Source organism: Gasterosteus aculeatus, chromosome Y, assembly GCF_964276395.1.
Source record: "Gasterosteus aculeatus chromosome Y, fGasAcu3.hap1.1, whole genome shotgun sequence".
Classification (NCBI taxonomy): Eukaryota; Metazoa; Chordata; class Actinopteri; order Perciformes; family Gasterosteidae; genus Gasterosteus; species Gasterosteus aculeatus.
Window position 1 is genome coordinate 16,943,039 of NC_135709.1, and position 16,431 is coordinate 16,959,469.

At 45.2% G+C, this 16,431-nt stretch overlaps 1 protein-coding gene and 1 pseudogene across 4 annotated transcripts; one reads left to right on the top strand and one right to left on the bottom strand.

The window, feature by feature from the left end:
* Nucleotides 1-939: 939 nt before the first annotated feature.
* LOC144391074 (uncharacterized) lies at nucleotides 940-6,357 on the bottom strand. 3 transcript variants are annotated; one of them, XM_078097614.1, is made up of 5 exons: nucleotides 1,942-6,357; nucleotides 1,743-1,804; nucleotides 1,577-1,654; nucleotides 1,367-1,480; nucleotides 940-1,267 (listed from the first exon to the last, which is right to left on the bottom strand). In XM_078097614.1, exons 1-3 carry the CDS (start codon nucleotides 2,195-2,197, stop codon nucleotides 1,637-1,639), a joined length of 336 nt encoding a protein of 111 aa, XP_077953740.1. In that variant the 5' UTR covers nucleotides 2,198-6,357; the 3' UTR covers nucleotides 940-1,267; nucleotides 1,367-1,480; nucleotides 1,577-1,636. The 3 variants fall into 3 exon arrangements, 2 of the variants coding, with proteins under 2 accessions (XP_077953740.1, XP_077953741.1); XM_078097615.1 differs by having other exon boundaries at nucleotides 940-1,480; nucleotides 1,942-4,110; XR_013454940.1 differs by lacking the exons at nucleotides 1,743-1,804; nucleotides 1,942-6,357 and having other exon boundaries at nucleotides 1,577-1,717.
* On the top strand, nucleotides 6,298-14,468 carry LOC120812182 (furin-like; annotated as a pseudogene). The gene is made up of 6 exons (XR_013455282.1): nucleotides 6,298-6,552; nucleotides 8,611-8,684; nucleotides 12,503-12,606; nucleotides 13,458-13,575; nucleotides 13,793-13,972; nucleotides 14,176-14,468. The product of XR_013455282.1 is annotated as a furin-like (transcript).
* Nucleotides 14,469-16,431: the final 1,963 nt, after the last annotated feature.

Here is a 16,431-nt window from a genome sequence, read left to right on the forward strand (position 1 = left end):
GCTGTAAGCGATGTTGCCGCGATGTTGTTGTTTTCACCCTCATAGGCAACTGTGCTTTGCGCTGTTGTCGCCGTTTGCGGTGGAGGAGTGTAACAGTCTTCATCATTACTCACAAATCGATGAGATAGCTCAGGCCACCCCATGACATCCCAGTCGGCTTCCGTGAATGAAACAGGAATCAGCATAGGTGCTCTAGATGAAATGGGCATATGCTGACATATCCAACAATTAGAGACATTCCTTTCGTTAGCAAACTCATTCATAATAGTCAACACAATATTGTCATGCTCTTACGGTGGTGTTCGGGTTGGAAGTTCTCTTAACTGAAGGCTTACTTTGCATGCATGCTGCCAATCTAGCTGAGTGAAAGTGGGCTGGCTCCGTCGTACAGTCTGCAGGTTGAGCGCACCAGAACGGGTATTCCCAACTTGTGTCATATTTACGACTTAGAGTCACCGTGCAAGTGTTGTTTGTCCTAAAGTCCTCTGAGTTCAGGACTGACCAGTGACCTAAGTGCGGCGTGCTCAGCCGTAACATGTAAGCTTTACAACCCTCCTTCCCACACCCCCCTTTTGACATTTGAAAGAAATCAACCTTTGCCTCCAAGTTGCTTTAGTGGGGGGCTGTTCTGGCCTGCGGGAGGTCATGGCCTGTGGTTTACCGGCTTCGTAAATTATTTCAGGTGGTACTGTTTTAGGCTGTGTCTCACTGACAGGCTGAAAAGCACAACTGGCTGAAACCACAACTTTCAATCACTCGGGATTGGTTGGCAGATCTGTCGCTATTGGTCGCCCGCCTCATTTTATTTATATATATTTATATATTCATATTATGCTGTATATTCATTTCATGGTTATTCTATGTAGGCTACTACACTATTATTAGGATACCAACCAGGACATCAATGAATTTATAGAGAAAATGAACATTTGCCACATGTTTATGCAAAGAACGAGCTTTATTAACAACACACAAACAACAACTACATACAAAGTGAGGATCTGCCCACACTTGGGTAACGGCGGTTTAAAAACTACAGCTCAGTAAACTGTCCGTTTGCCTCCTCGGGGTTGTGGACCGTCACTGGCGGCGTGTTTTCCGAGGCAGGTCTGTTGTGCAGGCGGCTCGTGTGCGTGTGGCGACCGTACAATCCACCCGAGACCCCGCCAACAACGCCGTCCCCTCCGTCCGACGTGAGCTCCACGGTGGCGGATTTCCAGAGTTCCACCTCGTCATCAGCCAGCTCACTTTGTCTCGATTCCAGCAGCTGTAAAAACAACAATGAATCAGTACTGTGCGATGCGATGCGTATGGACACAACACATCGATCAATGCACCTGAAACAAGTCAGCAAATAAACTCTGACCCTCTTTCTTCTCGCTCGACTCCGCGCTGAATCCTTCGCAGCTTCCGCTCGCAGTGAGCGTTCCGGCTGAACCTGAAGCTCCTGCGTACGTCTCAAAATACATCTCACAGGCGGCTGGAAAAAAATTAAATGAGTGTGGTATGAATACAAAAAAAACCAAACGCAAGTCACAGTAACATTTAACAAGGAAGGAGAAACAGTGTCACTTACACACAATGACGTCGTCTAAATCTGGACTTTTCCCGGAGCAAATACGAGGTCACCGCCTCACTATGAGGAGAGATTAGTCTGTGAAAACAAAATGTAGTTATGATCGGTATCTATACGTATATATTCCCTTATAGCGCAGAATGAAAGCATATTCTGTAAATCTGACCCTTGCTCCGGTTCGTAGCGCCTGTAATTCGTCTCGGAGTTGTGAAGACGGCGCAGCGCTTCCTGTAAACGACACGGCAAAGAAAACGCACTTTAATAAAGCTGTTTCTGCTCACTTGTAAGGCTACTAGGCTACTCTTAGCTTAGCTTGAGGCTACGCTACTCTTAGCTTAGCTAGCAGCCATCGAACGTATTCTTACCGCTATCGTGGGATTGTGCGCCCGTCTCCTCTTCTCTGAGTCGGTTCCTCTCCTCCATGGACAGAAACCCGCAGAGTCCCGAACGCTCCAGTGGAGCGAACCGCTCGTTGATATCGGCAGTTTGTTGTTGGAGTTGACGAGACGATCCACTGAGAGCTTTCAGCAGCTTCTTCTCGTTTGTCTGCGGACTGGCCGAAAGTTGGTGACCGCGGAGAGGAGTTGAAGGCGAGTTGAACGCGAGACGTCGTCCAGCCATTATTCACGAAGCAGCAAAAACCAAACAAAGGAACTGGAGATACAGTTCTTCTGAATATAGTAACACACACGTGTCTGTTTGTATGCTCGTCTTGCAAGTACTGCTGTATCAGTCATGCCTATGACCTCACACGTGATTGGACGAGGAGTCTAAGGGTCCTCCAATCACATGCGAGGTTATTGTTATACGGAAGGACCAGTATTTTAGGAAGACAAATGGTTGGGACTTTGAAACAGCTGATATGCTTCATGTAAAGCAGTGTTTTGGTGTCAGCGGAACGACTTTCCCTAGAAACCTGTACAGTGGTGCCTCTTTCTCCATTCCACCAGACAATGAGTCTGACAGACATGCAATGTTGACAATGTATCATCACATGTACCCTTGTGTCACTGAGGTTGAATGTTTTGCCATGACATGTAAACGGGTAACATATATGAATGTAACTTACTCAATCGATAGATGCAGAGCAGAAAGGTCAGCGTATATTTATGCTAAGTGGTGTGGAAACACTAACAGTTTTGAGGAACCCGTCCTTGACCCTCTAGCAGAACTACGACCAGCCATTATAAAGCAGTTTATAGTTGTTAATGTTGTGTCAAAGGGTACGGCATTTAAACATGTTCTTGCACAAGTTTCCTGGCTTCATCTCCACCCGGACAGACATTTTTATGGAAAGCCAATAGAAGTTTGGGGCTTGCAGGGAACAGACACGTCATACAGCATCATTTTATGCCAGTTGAGCGCATTGCTAGAAGATGTGTGGTTAATACATCCTCTGTGCATTTAAGTAAGACCAAAGCAAAGGTCACTGTAGTCCTGCCACTATGCACTGTAGTTGAGCTCTAGGAGACTGTGATCTCTGCAGACCCCTCATGCTGATTCAAATGTTGTTTGCATGGAATGCTCATTTTACCTTGATTAAAACTAATTTTTTAAAGAAGTTATTTTGTGTATCTTTTTTACATAACATTTGCCATTGCTAATGGCGTACACAGTAATCTAGCATATTTGAATTAAATAAATCAATTCAAGCCAAAACCAAGAGTCTATAATAAGGCTACTGAGCCTGATCTATTTGTACCAGAGATTTTCTTACCTTTTAAAAAATGTCACCTGGGCTAAAACTCCCTCTGCGACCCTGATTTGCATTTGTATAGCTCACAGCATTTTCATTTACATGTCAAAGCCTCCCCTAGAAATAGGAGGAGGGGGGTCATGGGGGGACAACTGCCAAGGGAGGCCCACATCAATTTCTGACAATTTACGGCAGTTTTCGGCGTTGCCCGCAAATTGCCATGAACAGCCGCAAACCTGAAATTCCACGACAATTTACAGTGCCGCATACTGACGAAATTCCCACTTTTCATGCAGTGAACAATGTCGTATGATACCTGAACCATCTCTGAGCAGAGAGGTGAGAAATCTTCTCTGCATGTAAGATATGGGAGACAGCATGTGGGACCATAAATGTGACATCACAGAATCCCACGATGTCACATGATGCTAAAATGTCTCTCTCGGCTGCTGCCACTGCTCACAAACAGAGAGGAAGACCCGAAGCAACAGGGTCAAGTTTTGAGGAGAAGTTGGCAACAGGCCTAAGTTTCCCTCCATGAAGATGACACAAAACTGATGTCATTTAACAGTCCTTCTGGTCTACGAACTGAGTCTACGGTAAGTCGGGTCTCGGTAGGCCCAGAGTCGGGGCCTGTGATAAGGAAGTCTTTAAGTCCTGAAAAGCCTTTTCAGCTTCAGTAGTCCAAGTCAGTTTGTCATGCGCGCTGAGGCCTTTACCGTGGACCATGAACGAGAGAGGTGCCTCTCTTTCTGAATAATTAGGGATCCACTGTGTGAAATCATCCCTAAATAACTCATCGTTCTTTTTTTGTAATCGGTTTTGGTACCAATTGAATTGCCCCAATACGTTTGGGAGAGAGGGATTTTGCCCTCAGCTGTGATCACATGTCCCAGATAAGTCACTTGTTCTAGAGCAAATTTAAGTTTTTCGTAGGCAAGCCTTATTTCCGTTCTCTGCCAAATCTTTAAGTAGCGAAATTGTGTCAATTTTACAAGCCTCTTTTGATGGGCTGCAAATCATCATATCAGCCACATAATTTAGATGGGCCGACCCTGCAGGGAGTTATAAATTATGTAGATGTTCCTAAGCGCTTCTGTGGAATACACCTGACTTCTGTGGTAACCCACTGGACATCCTATCCATTTATAGCCGCACCCAATATAGAAAAAAACAAACCAGCTTATGTCTTCTTGTTTGGGAGGCTATACAAGTCTGCGTGTTGTGTGCATTCCTCAACGAGCTCTACTGTTCTGTGTACACTTACTCGTGTGATCAACGTAGTGCGATCTACATTACCACTAGCGCTATACTCTTCATGAGGATCCTCTGCACCCGGTCTGAACTTTAGGCCGAGACACTGTTGCAACCATGGACCAAGATCCTGTCATTCCCAGTGAGATGGTTTAGCCAATGAAATGTGGAGTAGAATCGAGGAACACCTTTTTTCCCTTTGGGAAGGAGAGAGAGATACAGACACCGCAGCAGCCTCTTCTGACCAATACACATACTTCAACCATAATCTCTCTTTCTCCAACTTTTGGTCATGCTGTACCTCCACATACCTTCTATCTCGCCCTGTGCTTACATGGGATGTGCAATGTAATGACTGTTCATGCATGTAATCTTCCAGTGACACAGATGTCAGTGACACAGATGTCAGTGACACAGATGTCAGTGACATGATTGCAGCAACAAGACTCAGCGGAGCCTCGTGCCGCCCTGAGCAGTACCGTTCACAGATGTTACTCATAATTCTCCTTCTTTGTCTTCATTACCATTCATCTCCCGATGGAGAACGGCCTCGTTCTCGTAATTTACTCCTCCCTGAATCTGTTCACGTCAGGAGATTGTTCATAAACAGCTGTGATTTGCTCCCAAATTCCTCCTTGTGTGTGTGTGCGTTCCTCCCGCCTCTGACTCTCACAGCAGCGTCTTTATAAGGAATCGTTGAGCTGCAGGACGTTGATGACAATGATTATCGTTACCGCCGCATTACAGCCAGAGCAAAGCGATCAGCCCGGTAAACGCTGCGCTTTTCAGGCTGCTCACTAGTCAAACTTGCGGTGTGAACAATCTCCATGCCAACAGAGTAATTACTGCTTCAGCTGCATCTCGTCTGCCGCGTTTCTTCTGAATGGTTATTTAAGTTTTGAGGCGGACGTCGCCGGTGGTCTTTTCCCAGTAATGGAACCTTATTTGAGGTTGGTTCGTTTCACGTCTCTTTGCAGCCATTAATATTCAGAGGAGGGATCTGAGGGCGCTCGCTTCAAAGGCTCCGACGGGGTTTGGTTCAGGTATGATGAAAGGTTGCATTCAGCGCCGCCCCCGCGTGGGCCCCCACAGTCGGTCCAAGGCTTTGTAAGCGCTCCGCTCGTTTACGCCAGTCGGCACCGCGTGTTCCCTCTTTGGTTTGCCTACGTGTCCTTTCTCGGTTGTTCATTGGGGTGAGGGAACTAGCCGTTCCTGGTTTGATAACCACCTGAGTTTTCAAATTTGACTTTAAAAAAAATACCCCCATCAGATCAGCATCTGCGGGTGAAGACATTCAGATCGTTTAGATCTGAATGCTGTTTTTTTACATTTAAGGTTGTACTGACCTGTTCTATATATACATATATACATTTTGGGCATTTTGGGTAGTCGCCTCTTATTAAAACATGCTGGTATCTGATTTATTATGTTTATTAAACAGGGACGGGGCTGTGTCTAGGTTGGTTTAAAGTTGGTACAAACACCACCATCGCTCCGTCCTCTTCTCCTAACGTATGCAGAAGTTACACGGGAGCAGACTATGCAAAATCTCCGGTCTTATCTCGTGGCCGTCATTTTGATTTACTGGCGGCCTCGCTCTAAAACACTGCACATTCCGTTTGAGAACACGTCACCTCTATACTTTAGGCTACTACTGATACGCAATAAGGCTGTTGGTCTTGATTTTTTTCCCCCACTTCCTGAGTATGGTAATGTATTTTTATGAGCACACTAAATAAATCAAAGCTAATCCTCGCGCTATCCACTTACCATGGTTCATTCTGTCACTCTTGCTTCGGGGGTGCTTGCTCATGGTAACCGGTTCTGCTCTGCGGATCCTGCTCGCCTCACAGGAGTTTGTATGCTGGACGGGGAGGTGACGGACGTGGTGGAGGCCCACTCTCTGAGTCTCAACCCGCAGCACATCCACATTTACAGCGCCAGCTGGGGCCCGGAGGACGACGGCAAGTCGCTGGACGGCCCGGCCAAGCTGGCGAAGGAGGCGTTCCTCCAGGGAATCACCAAGGTTAGTCGCGGCATGAACTTGTACTTGTCACTGAGATAACCGCTGGCATCCAGGTTTCATCATCCGGCCTCCTGCGAAGGCAGCGTTGGGTGGCGAATCACGCTCCAGCCACAAGACTCTGATACGATCCAACGGCAACACATTCATTCAAATTAAATCCTCCCCACAAACTCATGGTCAGTTGTGATATTATGATATATATATATATATATCTCAGAAAAGGAAATCATAATCAAACAAGCTTTTTTTTAAAGTCTGCGTTCAAGTGGAATTGAGGTCTCTTTGTATCTTTGCAAGCTGTCAATAAATAATTTTATTGTTTTAAAAACACTCAGTCTCGAAGTGCAATTTCCTCAAATAAGCCAATTTACAATTAGCTATAGATGAGTGACGTTACAAGTACAATTTAAGTGCTACAATTTGTTAGTCTTTAGTCGAGGTAGAGTCTGAAGAGGTGTGTCTTTAGTTTGCGGTGGAAGATGTGAAGGCTTTCTGCGGTCCTGGTGTCTTCAGAGAGCTCGTTCCACCATTTCGAGCACCAATGTTTTGAACTGGATGCGGGCGGCCACCGGCATGGTGTGTAGCGCTGCGTGCAGGAACTTCATCAGTGAGCTCGTCGGTGGTCAGATAGATGTGATTAGTGACTTGTTTCCTGGTCTCTCTATACACCGTGTTACCTTTATCCAAAACATGGTCCAGGTCTGCTCTGGTGATGCTTTCATTCTCATGGAGGAATGCAAGAAAGGTCAGTGAGTTACAGGTGCACTGCCGATTCCTGGATCTCCCGTATATGATAGAAGCCTGGCTGTGGGATGCACGGACATGTTGTTCAGAAGGCTGATCTCCAGGGTCTACACGGTCTGCATTAGAAGGTCCTGCTGCACATGGTTCTTTACTGGGTTGTCCTCTCTTTACAGTATCTGATACCTGTGGTACACATGACTCATCACCTTGACCTCTAAGGTTTACCTGCTTGACATTAGAAGGTCCTGCTGTACATGGATCCTCACTGTGATGTCCATTCTTTACTACGTCTGCATATGATACCTGTGGTACACGTGACTCATCACTTTGACCTCCCTGTTTCACACCAGCATGAGACTCTGCAGACATCTTTACCTCTCCACTGCTCTCAGGACCAACACATTCTGCTCCTTCAGTAGTTGTTGCACAGGGATTGTTATTAGTCTTTTCCCAGCGCTGGCTCTGAGCTTGTGACCTCTTACTCTTTCTTGGCATTGTTGTGTTTCAAACCACAAATGCTATTGTTTTACTTTAATGTACACAACAAAGATCGTGAACACAAAATGAAAGGTAAAATAGTACTATTAATAAAGCGGGACGTAAAGATGGATGAAACCTGTTTGACTTTAGTAATCAAGGACTCTTAGGACTGATAAATTAGCTCACAAAGGAGTTGAGAGTTAACTTCTTTGGAATGATTACGATTTATATCCCAAGAGACTTCACAGATTCCAAGCAAATGTTTTCGTAGAAACTAAAGTTTAAATCTGATGCAAAACGGACAAACAATTATGCTACTTCCAATTGCAACTGGTTAATTCAAACTCTTAAGACAGTTAAATTTAAAGATGCCTCACCTTATAGGTACCTACTAAGGGTACAGAATGTATTACAACGTAACATTATTGAATACAGTACAGCCCCTTGTACCGTATTGCTTTAATATAAACTACATTTAATACATTTTAAACTGAATTGAATCATTCAAATATATAAATAAATACGTTAGAATTATAAATCAGTCAGCTGCATCAGTACAAATGTGAGGGGTGGGACCTTAGGACCTGGGAGCCTCAGCATAGAGCGGGAGGCTTAAACTCAAGGAGAGCCTCTCCATATAAAGGAGATCCCGTGAGAGTTGAGCAACTCACGTTTGTTCTCGTTGTCCGGCATGTGCTGAAGTCTGGGTGCTTTGTTTGTTGCTCGCCAGTACCGTGCGGGTGAGCAAACCGTACTAAGGAGGTAGGTTGTGCCATTTTAATCTACATCTTGTAGGCCATGGGGAAATTAATATAATGTTCTTTTCTATGGTAGAAGGTTAGACCTGAACCAGACCAGGTGAGCCCAGGGTCCTACCTGCTGGTGCACAGGTGCATTGGGCCAAGAAGGTAGGAAGTTGGGCTTGCAAGCATATTATGCGTTTTGTAATAAGAAGGATGGTGGGTACTTGGTGATTAATGGCTGTTTTGTGCATTTCAGGCTGAACTGGTGACACGTAGTGGTCAGCAGGACAGCCACTGCTCTTTTTCTCCGACCATAGTTTTACTTTAGATTGTGCTCAAGTGCCTCCATCTTGCTCCTTCTATTTATAGAGATAACACACTGATATTGTGCCCTTTTGATGACCGTTGCTTCCCCCTCCCCCACTTCTATTGTGTTGTGTCTTTTAACTAGGATCAGTAATCGTATTTGAGTGTGTTGGTTTGGAGTGTTGCTTATTTTAGCCTTTCTTAACAGTGTGCAGTGTTTTTATTGTTGGAAGTGTCATTGTGCCCCCGGTCAATCACTACTGGTATAAATTATTTGGATGTGGTTTTATAAAGTTATTGTTTAAATAAAAGTGATATTGCATTGTACACGCAGAAGCCTCTGTCTGTCTATGATCTACCTCGTATGGGGTTTTGGCCAATAAGATAATTGAATTCAGGGTCTCTCCCCTCCAAAGAGAGTGGCGTTGTCACGTCTGGATACTATTCCCAAAGTATTTTAAGTGTCCATTAGGTCACACAAAAAATAATATTTATTTTTCTGTGACTGTAATCTGCTAATCTGCTAAAGATAGCGTTAGCATCTATGCTGGCGTTAGCATTTGTGCTAACAATACAGGCTCACAAATGGGAAATATTTCATCCTTGCACTCATGTTTGGATTATATTTGATTTACAATTCCCTTTTAATACAATTGTAAACATTACACTTGTATTTCCGCCGTTCAAAACGTTAGCAGCTACTTATAGGTGTCAGCATTGTCAGCTCAATTAGTAAAAATTAGGGCAACATTTATTTTCTGTGAAAGTAGTCTGCTAACGGTTTAGTGTGTTAGCAGCTATGCTCGCGTTAGCATCCTCGCTACTGCGCTCGCTAACAATAAAGCCTTACTAGCGGAAATATGTCGTCCTTCCACTCATGTTTGGATTATGTTTGACTTACAATTCAATTTTAATGCAATTCGTAACATTATATCTGTATTTAATGCATTTCAAAACATTCAACGTATTTCTGCCGTTGGCAGTTGACTTACCGGACAAGACTTCAGGACAAAATGGAGTCGCAGTGACGAGCAGTGAGATTTTTTTGATGCCTTCAGGAACTCTCGGAAATTCTGTCATTTCCTGAAAACCGCTAAGCAAGTATGTGTTCAGGGCGTTTAGTTGCATCTCTATGATTTCAATTTCAAAATATTACTGAAATATACATAGATGACAAAACACCATCATGAAAAATGTTCAAAGCTAGAATGATTAAACTGCATTAATTATTTGGTTGGCAAAAAGCTAGTTGTTGAAGTATTAATAGCAGTATGAATACTAGAAGTACTACTCTTACTACTATAAAAAGTACTATCGGTTGCAGTGCCACTACTACTGGTAGTAATAGTATTTTTAGTACTAGTAGTATTAGTAGTAGTAATTTAGTATTAATACCATTGAAATACTAGTATTAGTATTAGTAATGGTAGTAGCAGTATCAGTTGATGTAGTACTACTAGTTGTACTAGTGATATTAGTAGTAGTTGTAGTAGTATTTGAAAGAGCAATAAGTATTTTCACAAAACAGCTTCATTGTGAGCTCCATAGTTAAGGTTCAGATAATCATTGAGGCTTTTATTTTGAAATGACGGAATTGGGTGAGGGTGTTGGGAGACAGAATGTTTTTCCTTCAAACTATTAGTCAATAGGTTCTTATCAACAACAATACAGTAAGAATTCCCTCCATGGGAGGTATAGTTTGAAATGTTGGCATTGGGGAGGGTAGAAGGAGAGAGCACACTAGAGAGAGTGCAAAGGTGAAAGAGAGGGAGGGAGGAAGAGAAAGAAAGGGAGAGGGTTAGGAAGGTGGAATGTGAGGAAGGGAGAGGGGGAGGGATGGAAAGAGAGGACGAGAAAGGAAGAGGAAGAAAGGAAAGAGAGGACGTGAACGAAAGAGAGGAGGAGGAAGGGAGAAAGGGTATGAAGAACGAGAGAGGGGGAGAAATGGAAAAAGAGGGGGAGAAAGAAAGATAGAGGGAAGGAAGGAAGAAAGAGGGGGAGGAAAGGCGAGAGAGGGTAAGAAAAAAAGGGTGAGGAAGGGAGAGAGAGAGAGGCGGAGAAAGAAAGAGGGGAGGAATGGAAAGAAAGAAGGAGGAAGGGAGAAAGAGAGAGGGATGAAGGGAGAGAGGGGGAGAATGAGAGGGGGAAAGCATAGGTTCTGTGACTCCACTAATCAACTATTATGGATCAGCTGTGTGACACAAACTGACCAACTGACAAACTGCAGCGTGTGTGCTGGTATCCACGGTAACGGAGCATCTGCTCAAAGGGCAGAGACAGTACAGCGAGTTACACAGAATCCACACCTCAAACAAGTGTCCACTAGCGCAAAACTATAACAGCTATCTAAAAAATAAGACGTTTGTGCGAGACCCAAGACTCTACCGAACGCATGATGTGATTTTTATGTCTGTCCGGTAATAAATACGGCTCCTACCGCAATTTACAAAACGTGTACCTTCTGGATTTTTTGAGAAATATGTCGGCAGATTTGTATTGGAGCCTATGCGGCTTTTGGCAGAGGTTGTGTGACTGTTGGTCTCCGTAGGCCAAAACTAAAGAACTCTGGGATTCCATAACCACATGACTACAAGCAGCACAACCATGCCATCACGTTAAGCTAAAAATGAAGCCTCTAGAGTGTATACTTTGGCTCTGAGGACAGAAGTTCCATATTTTTTTAACCAGATTCTGACGCTGCCTCACACTCTAAGATCTCCGGGTCTCACTCTAGCAGACGCAATACACACTCATGTAAAAGTCAGAAACGGAGCGAAGAACTAGTGAAACATAATCAGTGATTATGAAAAAAGTAGAATAGATATCAAGAAGCAGTTTTTTTGATAAAATAGTTGAGACTCGTGTCAACATTTGAAAGTGTAAATGGTGTCTGTAGCTGAAAGATTGGCAAAGCTGAAACATCTGAAAGTTGAAGAAGTTTAAGAGGATTTGAAAACGATCTCCATTTGAAAACCATGTGAAGAAATATTCATGATTACTGATTTCTGAGATGTGAATGCTGATACGGAGACCGGCAGAGTGAGTGATGCAAAAGTGGAATCCTGAATCTATGTGTCTGTGGTGGCGGTCCGCTCAGGAGGCACCATCTTAAACCACGGCGCCGTTTTCTCACCATCGGTTTTCTCAAAGGCTGTTTGTCCTAATTCTTCCCCCGCTGTGCTTCCTTAAATAAATTGTACCGGTGGAAGGTGACCCCTCCCCTCCCCCTCCCCAGTCCCAGACCTCATTAGAAACATCTTTAACGAGAGGTCTAGACACAGTACTTCGCCCCGCCGTGTCCTCTGTTTTACTGTGTCCCGCGACCTTTCAACACACTAGCTTATGATGGACCTTTTTTAATACTGTGTTAAAACCATAACGTTAGCCTAACCTTTGTTATGGTTGACTGGCATATCGCTCGGGGCTTCCCCTGCGGCTCAGCATGATATTTTAGAAATGTGTGTCTCCGGTGGATCATATTTCAGGCGTGTCTACAGACTCTCGACCTTTCTCCATATCCCACAGCTCCTCACATTTCCCTTTCCATGTATTGTCGTGCAGTCGAGGTCAGCGGACCCGGGCTGCTCGCTTAATGCGAATACTTTGGAAAGTTCTACATTCTAGCGGTACACGACTCAAGGGCGGTACAGTTTACTGACCCTCCCGTACCTCTGCAGCGTGAACCTGACCTGGAGGGACATGCAGCACCTGGTGGTGAGAACGTCCCGGCCCGGGCACCTCAGCGCCGGAGACTGGAAGACCAACGGAGTGGGACGCAGAGGTACGCTGCTCGGAACATAAGCACCGATAGTATCGTATGGCGTGATATTTGTACTTCTCTCCTTGGCACACACGAAATAACTTATTTTTGAGCACATTCGTTATACAACAGTATTTATATAATGAAGCGCTTACTCAATATTGTGCGCAAACATGCACAATAGTAAACGGCTCACTATAAGTTTGGTCTCCTCTCTGGGGTTTTTTCGTGTGTCCGCTCCAATATGTACAATTTCCTCCTCCTGTGTTGTCCAATGAGAATAAAATTTTTATATTTTTCTTGATGGCTTCATTTTAAGACACATTTGCATAATCCGTAACGTCCGTGTTTTGTCAGAGGCAGAGCCGTAAGCCACACGCAGTGAGACGGCAGGCTGCTGCACAACACAAAGTCTCCAGATTCTCAACAAAAACCGACATCAGCTTTCCCTCCTATGTGGCTCACACATGAACCCACATCATATCCCGAACAAGCCTCCGCCAGGGAGAAGTGCGCGGCTAACGTCATTTCCGAGGCCAGATAACTGAGCTGCAATTATCCTCTTGGTCCATTTAGATTCTAGTGGAGTCCTGACTAATAGCCCGGTTAAAAGCACACTGTCAGCCCACTACAGGAGGTCGACAGGGCAAGACCCTGCTGCTGCTGCTGCTGCTGCTGCTGCCGACGCCTCAGGGGTTCCTTTCAATAACAAAAAAACAACAACAACATTGTTTCTGACGTCATCGGCAGATACGGATGGCTGGCTATGTAAAAGAATGGATTGTTGGCTGGCAGCTATTTCTCTCTTTTTGAGATGATTACCGCCCACCAACCTGTTATTCTCTTCATCTCTGGTCTTCGTTTCCCCACAGTGAGTCATTCGTACGGCTACGGGCTTCTGGATGCAGGTGCCATGGTGACTCTGGCACAGGGCTGGAACACAGTGGCGCCGCAGCATCAGTGTGTTCACACCATGCTCACACAACCAAGGTTCTCTCTCTCTCTCTGTGTGTATGTGTGTGTGTGTGTGTGTGTGTGTGTGTGTGTGTGTGTGTGTGTGTGTGTGTGTGTGTGTGTGTGCATTTACGAGCACTTGCTGTTCCGCCATGCAGCTGATCGATGTCACTGTATTCTCCTTGGAGCTGGGACGTTCATGTATATTTCTGAAGCCACACGACATTACCCCCCCCCCCCCCCCCCCCCGCAGAGACGTGGGCAGCAAGCTGGTGTTCAGCAAGAGCGTGGACGCCTGCTGGGGACTCCCGGAGTACGTCAGGTCTCTGGAACATGTTCAGGCTCGCATCACTCTCTCCCACAACCAGAGAGGAAAATTGGCGATCCATCTCATCAGCCCACTGGGCACGTGTTCCACCTTGCTGTTTCCCAGGTACACAGTAAATGCACCTCTATATACACAGACACAGCAGCAGCTGGACCGTGGGATCAATCTCTTTCACGCACGCAGACAACCACAATTCGCACTTACCTGTGTTTTTAATCTGTGCAGCGATACTCCCACATGTGTACTCTGTGGGGGGGGAAACACTGAAAATAAATAGCATAATCACCTCATTTGCGCTTTTCTCGCAGGCCTAATGACTTCTCCTTTGAGGGATTCAACGACTGGGCCTACCACCCACCCATGGGGCGAGGATCCTCAAGGGGAATGGACACTGGAAATAGAAAATGTAGCCGCTAATGGCCGTGACCTCTGTAACACCGACGCATCGCCGTGATTTGCTCAGTCTGCTCACGTTACATTCATGCCAGCATGCACACCCCCATTAAAAACATCTCAAATTATCTTATGCTCAGTTCCCTCGCTTTCTGTATCTCTCTAAAGATTCAGTGTTTCACCATTTTTGGTACCAGAGGGAAGCGCCTCTCGGATATAAATGTGGATTTTCTGCAAGAAAGTGGTTGGTGAACTTCAATGAATGGGCTGCATTTCCCTCCAAAATGCATAAAGCAGCATATTTTCAGATAAGTTAAGTCCTATAATCTGGTGTGGCTTTGGTAACTAAGATATGAAGGCATCACCTCCTCCTCCACTGTTGTCTTTGGTCCGCCCTCACCGATTCCCTTTCTTCCCCCCTTACATCCTCATCTCAGCCAGTTCACACTGTTCACTCTCTCAGAAGTGTTACTTTAATATTTCTCTCTCTTTCTCTCAGTGGTATTGAGTCAGTTCACCCTCATTCTGTGGGGAACCGGATCGAGCGTCGTCAACCCCTCCTCGTCTGACTTCCCTCGACCGTCCAACGACAGCTGCAAGACCTTCGATGCCCAGCAGATCTGTATCGGTGAGATCATTCAGGCTTCACTCAAACTTTGAACCACTCAAGTGGAATGGGCTCTTTTTGTTGCGCGTCTGTGTGTTCGTCGCACATCTTAAGAACCGCTGTGTCGATCTAGCCGCGGAGAAGGCGTAGCGGCGTCCACCCAGTTGCCGGCGGTGGTCGCCGTGCTCAGCTGTGCCGCGGTCCTGTCCGCCTTCGTCGGGGTCTTCTTCTTGCTGCAGATGCGCTCAGGCGGCGCTTCTCTGGGCCGGAGGACCAAACTGCCCTCTGGGTATTCAGAGGCGGGGGTGCGGATGGGCTTCCGTTTTGGGTGGGGCCAAAGACGGGAGAGGAAGGCCCGCATGTGCTACAGGGGGATCCCCACTGTGTGGGGGGACGAGGACACGATCGCCTTCCAGTCTGAATCAGACAGCGAGGAAATAGACGGTCGTGGTGAGAGGACGGCTTTCATCAAGACCCAGAGCGCGATCTAGCTGGACCTGCCTCATCGGCATTTAGATATGAATGTACAGAGCTGATACGCGCAGGAGTCCCATCAGCACGCCGTCCAAACGCATTGATGAGCCAAGCTTTGTTTTTGTTGCGTATTTATGAACATTTAACAATGTTTGTTAATGTATCTTGTTGATTAATATTAGATGACAGATGTATTCATGATGCATTTGGCTCTTGGTCACCAAGTTGAGGTGTTATGCAACTGTGTTATTTATTTTGAATGACCCGTTTGACCATATTTTGTCCAGTTTGTCAAAGGAATATTCTACCAACTGAGTATTGCACTCCCATAAAGTTGAGGCACTTGTCAGAGAAATTTAAATCAAAGCAGCACAGTTTTTGAATCCAATGAAAATAACTCTGCTTTGCTGACCTTCACAGCGCGGCTCCTCCAGGTTTCTGCTGGTAAGAAATTACATTATTTTGTCTTCATTTTTCCCCACGGAGCATATTAATTTTGTAGATTCTCTCCAGGACATCTTCATCAGGGTGAAGCTCTCTCTCTTCATTGTGAGCCCCACGCATTGGAAGAGGAACACAAGGCTTTATTTCCTCATCTGTAACAGTGTAGACCACCGCGCAAGATGAATCAGTCTTTCAATGCAAAGTACAATTATTAAGTAATGAGATCTTGTATGACATTTTTTATGCTTGTTTTATATCCTTTTTTATTTAACTGACGATGGATGTTGACATTGTGGAGATCAGCGTCATGCTGGAATAAGAAATTGTCTGTTGCATAGATGGACTGTTTGTGTCTATACTGGCAGATTTGAAAACTTTCGGGGGTTGTTTTGCATCCGACGCCGACCGAGGGAGCAGATGGTTCATCACTTCTTCACATCTGTACATTATAGAAAGCGTGTTTCCTTCACTGCGGGCGCTTTGGCCTCAACAGGACGCCAGCGTTCCATTTCCTTCTTCCTAATATTCAGTTGTAGGGCTGCAAGCGTGCTTCCGAAATGCCGCCAAGGAACAAGTTTCAATATGGTTTAAATTAATATAAATGGAAAAGGTTTGTATGTATATGGGGGGGAAACATGGCCAGCTG

What these genes read in the sequence shown, in the direction of transcription:
- LOC144391074 (XM_078097614.1), bottom strand. Translation starts at nt 2,197, where the DNA reads ATGGCTGGACGACGTCTCGCGTTCAACTCGCCTTCAACTCCTCTCCGC. An exon ending in CGCACAATCCCACGATAGCG is followed by an intron (nt 1,805 to 1,941) that starts GTAAGAATACGT and finishes TGTCGTTTACAG; the next exon opens with GAAGCGCTGCGCCGTCTTCA.